The 14302-nt window shown below is 27.7% G+C and overlaps 1 protein-coding gene and 1 long non-coding RNA gene across 2 annotated transcripts; both read left to right on the top strand.

Moving 5' to 3' along the window:
* Positions 1-222: 222 nt before the first annotated feature.
* Positions 223-2593, top strand: LOC101237065 (uncharacterized). Its single transcript, XR_010636714.1, has 2 exons — positions 223-362; positions 2240-2593. It is a non-coding gene; the product is annotated as an uncharacterized LOC101237065 (long non-coding RNA).
* An 11005-nt stretch (positions 2594-13598) lies between these two features.
* On the top strand, positions 13599-14075 carry LOC136076068 (uncharacterized). The gene has a single exon (XM_065789533.1). It carries the CDS (start codon positions 13599-13601, stop codon positions 14073-14075), a length of 477 nt encoding a protein of 158 aa, XP_065645605.1.
* Positions 14076-14302: the final 227 nt, after the last annotated feature.

Raw genomic sequence — 14302 nt, 5'->3', positions numbered from 1 at the left:
ATAAATTTTTTAATTCAAGTATATATATTAAGCAAATGTTTTCTACTTTCTTTACTAAGACCCCGAAAAAACCTCTAACTATTGGAGGTTTCAAAAAAATCTCTAACTATTGAAGATTTCTGTTTTTTCTTTAGGCAAGTTTTTTTTATAAAGTAAATGTAATAAATTTAATGATTTATTGGAAGAAAGATATCACGGTAATGCAATGCTAATAATGACATAACAAAGTTTCATGTTGACGTTTCGTAGCAACGCAGTATTTTTTTATCTAAGTTTTATATGTGCATTGAATAATTTAAAAACAGCTCCGTTCATTCTGGAAGTTCTTCTGAAATTTTTTTTTTCAAGGCGTTTTCTTCAAGGTAATCAGTCTTTCAGAGTTTTTTTTTTTAAAAGTGTTTTTCATTTAATTATATTTCATAATAATGATATCTCAGTATTTATTTTGCTGGAAAGATTTATTATTAGGTGCTATGATGTGTAAGAATACAGAATTAACCTTTTCAAAAAAAGAAAGTGTTTATTATAAGTTTATGTTAGAAAATTTTAACCCACATATGCGATGAAGTTTTGTATAATTCTGATTTTTTTTAACGGAAATATTTTTAACGGAGGGTTATAGCAAATATGCCAAATGGAATATTTGAATCGTATATTTAAATAGACAATTTTGAAATACGCAAAGAGCAAAGCTTAGTATACGCCAAGTTTTACTACTCATGTCTAAAATAAAGCATTGACCTAATTTCATCTCCTAAGAAAATTAGTTTTATTTCTCATTATTTGGATTAATTTTGATATTTCAAAAAGTCAATTTTGATATTACAAAAAATAATTTAAATTTAAGTTTTTATTAAGTCTTATATCATTCAGTCAAAACATTTTTTTGGAACAGTTCAGTTGAAAAGAATCGATCAAAAAAGTCTTTTAATGCAACAACAAAAAAAAATTAGTTTAAATATCTTTGCTCAAATCTTTCTTTCATCTTTTATCATTGACAAGTTTTTCTTTCATTGTGTTGCAATTTTATTTTGTTTTATTGCTGTAAAGTATATGCAATATATGTATATGTATATATAAAAGTATAAGTATATAAGTAGAACAGCCGTGGTACAGTGGTAGCGCACTTGCCTCAGAAACAAAAAATCAGTGGTTCAAACTCCACCTCTGGGCAAGTTTCGCGAAATTGATTAGGAAGGAGGTGTGAACGTTCAATTAAATGCTCATCCGCGGTGCTCTGTGATAGACCGTAAGGACTTCTTGGGGCACCTAAATAAAATTAAAAAGTATAAATATAATCGTTTTTTCAGAAAAACTGACATTTTTTTCAAAAATGATATTATTATAGATTATGAATGGTCGACTTTAGTCACACTGTCTTATACAGAAACATGTGAACTATTAAGCCTTTCAATGGGTTGTATTTTGTCTTGAAACTTCCGCCAAGGGGTTGTCTATAAATTACGTCACGCAAATGTTGACCGTTTTTGACTCCCCCCTCCCCTCCTTCGTTACAAAATCGTAACACTTTAGTTGCAAGTTTTGTATGAGTCGTCCCAAAATCACTAACAGTCCTCCCCCCCCCCACCACCCGCGCCATAAAGCGTGACGTAGTTTATGGACGACCCCTTAAGGCTTTTTAAGTTTTCTAAAAAATTAAAAAAGAGCAATTGAAGGGTTGTTGAAATAAACAATTCAATTAACATATATTGCTGCTGTTAATCACTAATAAATCACTTTTTGCCTGTGTTATATTTGTTTAAAATTTATGTTATTTACATTATTATTTTTTACTACTGTATATAAACTGACAATATAATATCTTATCACAAAGTCTCGCTTGCTTTTGTAAACGAGGATTGGTGATAAAATGGTAAATGTCTGCATCTTCTTTTATCTATTATATATAGCACAATTTATCTGATTGAAAATATTGATAAATGGCAAAAAGAAAAAAAAAACATGCTTGTAACATTATTGAAAATAAATAATTGTTAAAAACAAATTAAAAAGCGTTAATTTGCGATTTGAACATCTGTACTTTGGACTTTTCTCAAATAAGTGTTTATTTCTTCAAATTAGTTGTTTTAACTCTCCCATAATTAGCATAAGTTTAAATATATTTATTAACTTTTACATTTATTTACTAGTATTTGCTTTGAAATATTTTTTAAATGATTTTTAAAATTCAAAAAATTATTATTGAAATATACTTTTATTATACGTCAATATTTTTAAGGAACATGAATATACTTCTAACTATTGGCGTATTGGTGTTATTGGTTTCCTTAGTTTCTTGTGCACCATTGATAAACCATGAGCTTCACAGTCGAATTTATGAAGAAACCATAAGAGAGATCAAAAGGACAAGAGATGAATGCTACAACGAGATCAAAGATGGCGAACAAGAACAAGTCTCTAGAATAACTTTGTGCGATGAAAATTATAAGAAAGCATTTGAAAAAGCTTCAATTAATTATGAGTACCGTCGATGAGAATATAAGGAAGCATAATTATTATAATGAAAAGTTAATATAATAATTTTGAAAACTATTATGTAATGGTCAAAATTGATACAATGCGACTTAATAAATGTTTGTTTTTATTTTTTTTAATCTATTCTAAGCAGAACAAATAATTAATTGTCCTATGCCTTGTTTTTGAATTAAAAGCATCGTACAAACTCATTTGTTTGGCATTATATTAGGCTACTGTTAGTGAAAATTAAAAAATCTCTATTACTAAAAGTACCTCTTCTGCTTCTTTTACCAAGCCACAGATATATCAGTATATATGTAGATACATCAGTATATATGTAGATACATTTTTTATCTACCTAATATGTATAGTTATAAAATATACATTATGTTTTTGTTATTTAAAAATATCATGTGTATATATATATATATATATATATATATATATATATATATATATATATATATATATATATATATATATATATATATATATATATTAGTACAATGATACACATAAATATAATCAAAATAAAATTCTTATTGTTCCAAAATCCACCATTGCTGATAGTAGCCTGTCGCCATGATCTGGATGCTCTTTTTGATTCTTAAATTTAGTCCATGTTAGTTTAAACTTTGCATAAATTTTATTTAAATTTAATGCAACCTCTTGTGCAGAAAGAAATGAACACTTTAAACTTGTTATTGCTTCTTTGAAGCTAGGTTCTAACTTGCTAGAAAAACAACTATTTTTTACATTACGAAAATCTTTTAATCTCAGTGGCTAATGTTATTTTATTATGGAATAATATTAGCCATTGTACTAGTGAGTTTACAGTTATGAGGATAATCAGGTGCAAGATATGCATAACAAAAAAAGAATATAAGCTTGATTCAGATTTAGGTAAATTGATTGTCTCATCTTGATGAGTGACACTGGCACTGGAAGAACTCCTAAAAAGAGTTTTCTACTCAATCGGGACTCAAAACCTCAAAAGGAACTTTTCAACCTAAATAAAGGAACTTTTATTAAAAAGAAAGTAAGAATAATAAAAATTAGGACTTAAAAATCATTAAATATATCTCGGCTACTTTAGCTCTCCATTCACCACGAGGCGAATTTCCCTTTTTAAGTCTATAAAGATTTCTTCTGCACCCAGAACAAAAAACTGATGGATAGCATTCGTTTTTCATCGAATATCCTGGAACGATAAACAGCTGAATTTGTTCCTCTAAGTTTTTATTCGTTTTTTTTTAATGATTTAGATCTTTCGCCACCATCATTTGAAACATGATAGTTAACAAACTGAAGTTTTAAATCTAGTTTACTCTTGAACTTGGACTGTTGTTTCTAGTTTACTCTTGAACTTGGACTGTTCCGATTCTGAAAAAGAATATTTTGTTGCTTCAGAATATTTGGCAAATCAGAGACAACCACGAGAAGTAAAACTGTTCAACAGTATTTAAACTGTTAAGAATACAATTTAAAAGTAAAAAAATGAAATTGTCATTAACTTTTTACGCTACCCTATGACAAAATTTGTATAGTTTTTCTATAAAAATAACTTATACTATTTTCTATAGGCATTTTGAAACAAATGGTCTATAGAAATAGAGGTTTCTTTAGACTACCTATTGCGATTCAATAAAATATTCTCCAGTCATTTTGTAGTTAGAATTCTAAAACCATTTGTTTCAAAATTCTATAGAAAACTGTGTTGATTTGAATATAGAAAATCTAAACATATTTTGTATATTTGTTATTGGAAGAAAAAATAGAATTAATTGCATAAATAAACTTTTTAAAAAATGACTTTAAATATTAAATAATTAAAAAAACTATTCAGAAATTCATTATGCAAATTCTTATAACAAAAATTTATTTAAACACAAATAAACATTTAAACATAAATCTCTTTTGATGCTTTCTGATTAAAATTTTATCCACTATGTGTTGACGAGCTTCCTTACAATAGGCAATATGAGAAACCTCAGAAACAAGTTGTACATGATCTCTAAACACTTTCAGATTAGGAAGAAAAATCTTTGATGTATTTTGTTGCTGGTTCATCTGACTTTATCAAAAATATTTGAGCTCATACCAAATTCGAGCATCAAAGGTAATTTCTAGATAACAATTCTGTTTATAGTTTGACCACTTGTTTTACTATTTTGAATCTCAAATGACCTCTGCATAAATTTTAAATGGAGAAATTTCTTTTGCTTGACCATTTTGAGTTCATCTAAAACTAAAGTTAACCTGATTTTTGTATCAATAAATAGTCCTGATAAATCAATCATAAGTGCATTTTTCCATCCAATAGAACTTCCTATATCGTTTTTAATTAGCTCAATAACAAACTTTGAAAATTTTCAAAAATTTTAAATTCCTGATGGTTTACTTTCAGGCTCCAACGAAATTTTATAAAGTTAATCTAAAAAGTTAAATTTGTTTATTTACTTTTATTCATAAAAACTTGTTATTTTTATTAATTTATCATTGCTCTGTTCTTTAAGAACATTGAGCAGTCTATTTCTCTATTTGTAGAATAATATATATATATATATATATATATATATATATATATATATATATATATATATATATATATATATATATATATATAAATTATGTTATAACTCTGAGCTTCTTTTTATCTAATTTCTTTCTCTTTTCTGTTATGTTTTAATATTTTATGTTAAACTTAAATTTAACAAAAAAGTTATAAACACAACAGAAATAAACACTAGAAAAATTTAAAATAAACTCAACAGAAAAGAAAAAAAACAAAAATAGAAATAAATAAATAGAAGCTCATACATAAACATTAATAGAAGCTCAGAATAAATAGAAGCTCAGAATTTGGGTTATAAATAATAAGTTCAATGAAAGTATAAGAATTTATAAGCAGTATTTTTCTAAAAAATAGTTAAAGAGAGCAGTTTTAAATTTTGAGAAGTAACATATTTACGTGAGAAATTCAGTAGAAAACTGTTAACAATGAAATCGCTTGAGACTAAAATTTATCAAGAAATGTGCATTAATTAAAACGAATGAATCTGTAATAAGCTTTCAACTCAAGGTAAGTACTTTGAAAAGTCCGACAACTAAATATTAATATCTTTTTATCTTCATCAAAAGTTTCCGCAGGTTGCTCCTCCGGAACATTTTTCGACTGTAAACGTTTCGGCTGTAGAAAGTTTATCGCCGCGAGTTTTTAAAAATATTTTATAACATTGAAAAAATCATTTACGCCGGTAAATTTTACCGCCGGTAGCATTTTACACCTATAAAAAGTTTTATAACATTGACCCCTTGGACAATTCTCACATCTAGAAAATAAACTAGTTTAGTTAAAATAGGAGGTAGATCAGATAAAATTTTATCTAATACTTGCTATATTATAAATACAATGTTATAATTTCTAATTTAACAAATACTAATATTAGTATTTGTTAAATTAAAAATTATAACATTAAATTTATTTTTATCAAAGTTTTCATTATATAATTATTAAAGATGTATAAATTTGGATGCATTATATTAAAAAACAAATGTTATGGCATAAATATAATATAATATAAATCAAATGCTTTTCTCTTGTTTTACCAAGAAAAATGAGTCTAACGACAGTAGATGTTAGACTATAACAGCCGTTTTTCATTAAAACGTTTTAGTTTGTTTTTAAAATTATTTACAAAGTTGCATTAATAACATCTCGATCTAGGATATTCCAAGCTTCTACAACACGGTTTGTGAAGAAATTATACCTAGAAAGTGAGTTTCTTACATATTGTCTTCTTAATTTCTGATCATGCCCTCTCGTAGTATTAGTTATTCTTTCAGGTTCGTTATGCCAGTTTATTTTATCTATATTGTTTTGAAATCTAAAACATCTGAATTAGATCACCTCGCAACCTTCTATTAACCCATTTTGAAAGTTCCATATTTTGTAACCTATTTTCATAATTAATACCTTTTGGGAAACAAATTTTAGTTGCTCGTTTTTGGACTCTTTCTATAAGATTAATATCTTTAGCGTAGTATGGGTTCCATATTTGAAATGCATACTCTAAGTGAGGTCGCACGAATGATATGTATAATAGTTTCATAGTATTTTCGTCGATATAGTTGAACGCGTGTTTTATTAACCCCAACTTACTATTAGCTATGTTAACAATATACTCAATATGATGTTCCCATTTTAAATCATTTGTAATATATACACCTAAGTCTCGTTCTAACGATGTCTCTTTAAGATTTTTTCTAGAGGTTCCTAATTCTTCAATATTGCATTTTAGTGTGTATTTATTTTTTGGGTTATCATGACCTATGTGCATTATCTTGCATTTATCACTATTAAAGCTTAATAGTCATTTAGTCGACCATTCGAAGAGATAATCCAAGTCATCTTGAAGAGAATTGTTATGCAAATTTTTATCATTTTTATCTATTTTTGCTATCACTTTTGTGTCATCTGCATATAATTTAGCTTTGTTATTTAAACCCTGTGTTAAGTCATTGATGAAAATTACAAAAAGTAAAGGACCAAGAACTGATCCTTGCGGTACTCTACTTTTTACAGTTTCCCATTCTGATACATATTTCCCTAGAATTACTCTTTGTTTTCTGTTATTCAAAAACGACACACACCAATTAAGTAATAACACCTTTATAGCACTTGACTCCAATTTGAGAATTAATCTTCTATGTGCAACCAAGTCAAAAGCTTTTGTGAAATATAAAAAGGCAATATCAGCACAGATACCTTTTTCTTTAAGATCATTAATGCATAATGGTTTGCTAAGACTTTCTGCACAATTATATAGGACTAATGGGTGAACTTTTTCACTTCCTGGAGATTTGCTTACATTAAGTTTAGATAATCTGTTTGCTATATCAGTTTCATTGAACAAAGGAATCGGACAAATTGAATTTGTTACACTTTCACATAATGGAATAACTTTAAGATTTTCATCTGTAAATACGGAACAGAAGAACCTGTTTAAATAGTTTGCTATAAACTGTACAACATTAGATAACTCGTTTTTATTGGTAATAAGTGACCTTATGTGGTCCTTAACTGTAAGTTTACTATTGATATAGGCATTAATTTGTTTTGGGTTTTGTTTTGATTCTACTGCAATTTTTTTTTTGTATGCTTTTATGCTACTTTTAACTAGATTTTTTACTCTTTTATTTTTTCTTTATGTTTTTGATTTAGTTCTTTATTTTTAAAATCTGATATTTTGTAACGATAACGAAAGGTTTCTCTTCAGTCTTATTTCATGCTTAAGTTGTGTTTCATCCATATAGATATTTTATTGCTTCTGACATTTATTGTGTTCGATTTTAATTTAGGTATACATTCATTGCAACCCTTTTCGTAAATTATAATGAACTTTAAATAACTTTGATTGATGTCTAAATTTTTGAATTCCTCGCTCCAATTATGTTTATTCAAAAACTCTGTGAATTTTTTATAATTTCCTCTTCTAAATAGTAGCTGTGTGGTTTTAATTGAATTTTCTATATCCATTTGATCATTTGGCATGGTGTTAAAGTTAAAATTCAGAACTTGATGACCCTTTTGGGTGTCACCTAAAGGCTCAGTGTGAACTAAACTTGATATTCGAAATACGTTTGCTGTTAAAATTAGATCTAGAATATTTGTATAATCATTTAATTTTAGCTGAAATGTTGGTTTTATAACATGTTGCGTTAAGCAAGTTTCTTGAATACAATCGATAAATAAAGACTCTTTCAGTCCGATACTAACACTTTTAATACTCGTTATTTCATTTGCAATTTAAAGATGGAAAATTAAAATCGCCACAAATCAAGACATCAGTGTATTTTTTGTTCTTAATAAAATATTCATAACTTCTTTTGATAGAATTAGTTAAAAGACGACAGTTTTCAAGATCATTGTTTCCTGGTCTGTATATACAACCACATAAAATAAATTCACCACTTACTTTAAAAGAACACATTACTTGTTCAACTTCTTTGTTATTGAGCACATTATCTTTTATTTCAAAAGCGCTTATTTTATCTGAAGTAAATATACTAACACCACCTCCTCTACTTTTCTCACGATCTCTTCTGTAAAGATTATAACCTGGTATATTTGTTATTGATAGATTATTCCACCATGTTTCTGTTATAAAAATAAGTTCTGGCTTTTTTACTTTTATTTCAACAATAAGTTCATTTAATTTGTCTCTTTCTAGCGATGTTGCATTTGTGTATAAACATTTTAAATAACTGGGTTTATTTGAAATACTCAAATTATGAGCTGTCTGAACGTTTATGGTATTCAATTTACTTTGAGATTGAACCCTCTCACCGTTTATATTAAAAATTAAATTTACTTGAGCTGAATCATTGTTTGGTGAGTTAATTAGGTTTTTAACACTTTTTCGTTGCTATTTTGTTTTTTTTAATAATTTAACCTTTCGGATACCATAATAAAAATCTTCTCTCTCATTGATTTCATTATTTTTTTCTCTACATTCTTGTCTCAATAACTTGGACTTATATCTTTCTGTTTCTGTTAAGTCTGGATTGATAAAAACTTTTTCATACTCTTTTGAATCACGTAGTTCTTTTGCTTTTTTTAATATTGAATTTCTTTCAAACTTATCTTTTAGTATAACTATAAACGGGGCTTGTTTGTCTCTGTTTGATCTTAACTTTATAATACTTTGTATGCTTACTTTAACTTTCAATTTGTTAATAACTTTTTCAATAGTCTTTTTGTCGTCTACTTTAGCTTTGCTTTTGTCTTCATTGTCTGAAGCTTTTATTCCAAATATTACAATGTTATTTTCTCTTTTTTCTAGTTCCTTCGTTTCGCCTGCAACAGTATTTATTAAGAACAATTGTTCAGGAGATTTCTTTACTTTATCTGCCCATGTTATGTTAGCGTAAGTAGGTGCTGATTTATTATTTTCTAATTCTTCAACTCGTTTTTAATAATTTTTCATTATCATTGTTGAGTTTTTTGATCAAACTTCTCAACTCTTTTAGTATCTGCTCCTGTTGTGCTTTGTAATTGTTAAAATCTGTGACTTGAACACTTACCATTTTCTTTAAGCTCGAAAAGTTTGCTCTGTTATTTGTTGTTACTTATTAAACACAACAAAGATTAAATTTCAATATCCAAATGTTTATGATATGTAAAACTTTGTTTCTTTACTTTTTTTAATATATTAAAAGATTTTATTTGTTGTTGTTTGTTTTTCCGCTTAAAAAACATCTGCCATTTTAAAGCGGCAAAAAAAGCGTTTAAAAAATTTGAAAACCTCAATAAAAATTTTTTTTAGCGGTTTCCAGCGATAAAAAAAAGTTTTTATTCAATTTTTTAAGTTGAGTTTTTTTGAGATTCAGCAAAAAATTAAAAAATTTTATTACAATTTTAGAATATAGTTATATCTAAAGTTATATAGTAGCAACGCATTCATATAATTTTTTTTGAAACAACGTGCATAATGCTATTACATAGTAAGGATTTGGTTTGATTGCCACGATATAAAACCTGGCGGTCTCTGTGTTTCATAGTGAATTATTTATTTCTATTAAAAAGTTAATAGAAATAAATAGTTGCACAAATAGTTTGAGGAAAAGTTTATTCAAGGAAAATATTATTTAGTAAGTTTACTGATTTATTTTGTCCTTGAAGTCCTTACGGTCTTATCATATAACACCACGGAGGAGCATTTAACTAGAAAGTTCACGCCTCGTTCCTTACCAATATCGCTAATTGGGCTAGAGCCGAGGAGGATTTAGCATTTGCGCAAGGTCAGAAAAATGCTTAAAGGCAGTTTATAAGCGGCATATAGGTAAGGAACTGGAAACAAAGCTTAAACGTAGAAAGGAAAATACTGTAAGCATACAGACTATAAGAAAAATATGCCAATGGAGACCAATTAAGATGCGAGCATTATAACTTATAATGTTAAATTTAGAAGGCTTAGAACCTGGCATCGTATGTATTGTACTTTATTGAACAAACTTTGAATGTACTTTTTTCATTTTCATTTTTTGTTAATATTACTGTATTTCTTTCAAATCTAGAACTGATGGCAACACAGCTAAATATATATATATATATATATATATATATATATATATATATATATATATATATATATATATATATATATATATATATATATATATATATATATATATATATATATATATATATATATATATATATATATAGTGGCGATAACATTAATAGCACACTTTCATGGCCATTTGGTTTTACTTTTTGATGCTAACTGCTTTTTATTTATAGCAATTGCTGTTATTTTTTATAGCATCAACAATGTTAATCTTTTTGAACGGAAATACTCATTTGACATTTATAGCTGTCAAAATTGCTTGTTTTGAACATTTAAGCGGTCGTGTTTACCTTTTGGCGGTCATTTTAAACAGCACACATTTATTTTTCATTTAAAAAAGCTTTAATTCTTTTATTATTTTAAAAGATAATCATTCTATTCAGTATTTAAAGGATAACTTATTTAGCAGGTATTTTAATAAGTATTTAAATAGCAGGTAATTTTATAATTTAATAGGTATTTAAATAGCACACAGGTATTTAAATAGCACACATTTACTTTTTATTTAAAAAAACGTAAATTCTTTTATTATTTCAAAAGATAATCATTCAATTCAGTATTTAAAGGTAACTCATTTAGCAAAAAAAAAAAAATTCATTATCTATCAACTATATCGAAGACTGGGTTGTGTTTATAAGAAAGTTATCAATGCCATTAATTTATTTAACAATACTGTTCGTCGTCCCCAAAACCAAGAACTCAGCCCTCGGTTTACTCTTAAGACCGTAAAACATGGTAGTGGCAATGTGATAGTTTGGGGCAGTTTTTCATAGTGTGGTGTAGGCCCGTTGCATAGAATTCAAGGAACGATTGATCAACATATGTACAAAGAAATATTAGAAAACGTCATGTTGCCATATGCCGAGGAAAATCTCTCTTTGGTTTGGAAATTCCAACTAAACAACGACCCTAAGCACACCGCCAAAAGTGTTGAAATGTGGTTTAATGCTAAGAAAGTTGATGTATTGAAGTGGCCCGCACAGTCACCAGACCTAAATCCGATAGAAAATTTGTGGGAGGAAGTTGACAGAAACATAAACCAGTCAACTGCAACAAATTTAGACCGACTTTGGATTGAAATAAAGGCTGCTTAGGACGCCATTACGCCTGAACGATGCCAAAAATTGATCTCCTCAATGGGCTGTCGTTGTCAAGTAGTTATTGACTCAAAAGGATACCTCAATAAATATTAAGTTATCTCTAATAAGGTTTTCTAAACTATTTATAAATAGAACCTCCATGATTTTGGTTGCAAAGGACAAAATGATAATTTTGTACAGGGTGTGCTATTTAAATTACCCCTTATTCTGTACTTCTAAATCATTTATATGATTGTACTTTTTTTTCCAACTAAGTTACTTTCTTTTCTTACTCAGTAATGTTATCTTCTAAAATTAATATTTTATTAGGCTGGAAAAGTTTAGATCTCAAAAACTCAGATCTTTGGAAAATATATCATTACATATTGAACATCAATCTGTGTTATTTATTTTGTCGCCACTGTATATATATATATATATATATATATATATATATATATATATATATATATATATATATATATATATATATATATATATATATATATATATATATATATATATATATATATATATATATATATATATATATATATATATATATATATATATATATATATATATATATATATATGCAGGGCCGGCATAACAGCGTGGCCAAGCACCACTTGGCCACAGGCGCCGCTTCAAAGGGGGCGCCAAAAAAAATAGAAAATTCGAATTTCAAAAACAAAAAAAGTTAAAAATAAATATAAATTAAAAATAAAATAGTTTTTAGATTAAGATTTCAGTTTTATAAAAAAAAATTTTAAAGAAAATTTTCCACAATTGTGGGAACTCTAAAAAATCAGTTTATACAGTACTACTGGTATAATCCACATTGAACAAGTTTTTGCTTATGAAGCTAACTCAATTCAATGCATGTTACATTTTTTACTCTTTACAAATTCAAGTGAACAAAAAAATGTTTCAAAAGAGGATATAAAAACAACCATCATGTTTGGAAAGAAAAAATTATCAGGAGCTCAAAACCTAAAAAGAAAACAAGAAAAAGATATTTCCCTGTCAAAGTATAAGGGAAGTTTGGAGAAGTATTTAAAAACTTGCTCAGAAGTTGCGTTAGTGCCATCTAATAATTCCAAAAGTATTCAAAACATTCAGGTAAGAAAATCAAAAATTTAACAATTCATCGTATATTAAATTTGACTAGAATATCATAAAAAATTTGAGTAATATTTAAAAATTTAATTACAGTGTGAGCCATCAACTAGCCAAAATGATCTCAATTGTAATTATTCTGAAGCAAGCAACCAAATGGACGCCGTCATTGAGTCTACAACATGCGCAGTTGAACCAGAAACCTCCGATAATTACTTGGATGTTGGAAGCTGGCCTAAAAATACTGTGTCATTGACAGATCTACTGGTCAAAATTGTTCCAATTCAAATAATGGATTTTGACTTTCCTTTCACTAGTCAAGAAGGGAAAAAAAAAGTTTTAATATAAGTCATTATTTTTGGAAGTTACCAAATGGGGAAAAGTATAAACGTGAGTGGCTAGTTTATTCTAAAACAAAAGACTTTTGCTTCTGTTGAAAGCTCTTTTCTTAAAAGATTACTGAGGTTTCTGGTGAAGGCGTATCAAAATGGAAAAACTTAAATAACAGATTGAATGCTCACGAGACAAGTTTAGATCATTTGAATTGTTATATGACCTGGCATGATCTTATTAAAAGGTTCAAAGGATCATCTACAATTGATGCAGTTCAGCAGAGACAAATGGATGAAACTACAAAACACTGGCGCCATGTCTTAGAACGACTTTTTTCCATTATAAAATTCCATGGGTCCCAAAATGTAGCTTTGCGAGGGACTTCAGATAAACTTTATGTGACAATAATAGTTGCTTTTTGAAAATAGTGGAACTGCTTGCCAAGTTTGATCCTGTGATGAAAGAGCATATCAGAAGGATAAAAAGCAAAGAAATTTACAGTCATTACTTGGGTAAAAATATTCAAAATGAAATTATTCAAATTTTATCTAAAGCAGTCAAAGAAAAAATAGTAGTTGATTTAAAGGCAAGCAAATACTACTCAATTATTGTTGACTGTACTCCAGATATTTCCCATACTGAACAGAGGACAATAATTCTACGTTTTGTGTCAATACTGCCCACTCCAGATGAAAAGGAAAGCTACGTTAATATAAGAGAGCATTTTTTAGGCTTTTTTAAGATTATTGATAATACAGGCGCAGGAATGACTGAAAAAATATTAGAAACTTTGGATTCTAATAGAATTTCTATGCAAGATTTAAGAGAACAAGGGTATGATAATGGATCGAACACAAACAAAACGGAGTTCAAGCCAAGATATTTCATCTTAATTCACAAGCCTTTTATGCTCCTTGCTCATGTCATTCACTGAATTTAGTTGTCAATAATGCTGTTGGAAGCTGTTTTGACGCAGTAACATTGTTTTTATTTTTCTCATCTTAAACTCAGTGATGGAACATTTTACGTCAATTTGTCAAAGGTTTAACTTTGAAAGGATTATGTGAAACCAAATGGGCAAGTAGAATTGATGCATTAAAACTATTAAGACATCAACTGAGAAAGATAATACAAGCTTTCGAAAGCTTCTGGAATATCGAA

This window comes from Hydra vulgaris, chromosome 02 (genome assembly GCF_038396675.1).
Source record: "Hydra vulgaris chromosome 02, alternate assembly HydraT2T_AEP".
In the NCBI taxonomy this organism is placed as follows: domain Eukaryota; kingdom Metazoa; phylum Cnidaria; class Hydrozoa; order Anthoathecata; family Hydridae; genus Hydra; species Hydra vulgaris.
This window is presented reverse-complemented; position numbering and strand designations above follow the sequence as displayed.

Excerpts from the sequence above, each read along its gene's own strand:
- LOC136076068 (XM_065789533.1), top strand. The coding sequence starts at position 13,599 with ATGAAAGAGCATATCAGAAGGATAAAAAGCAAAGAAATTTACAGTCAT.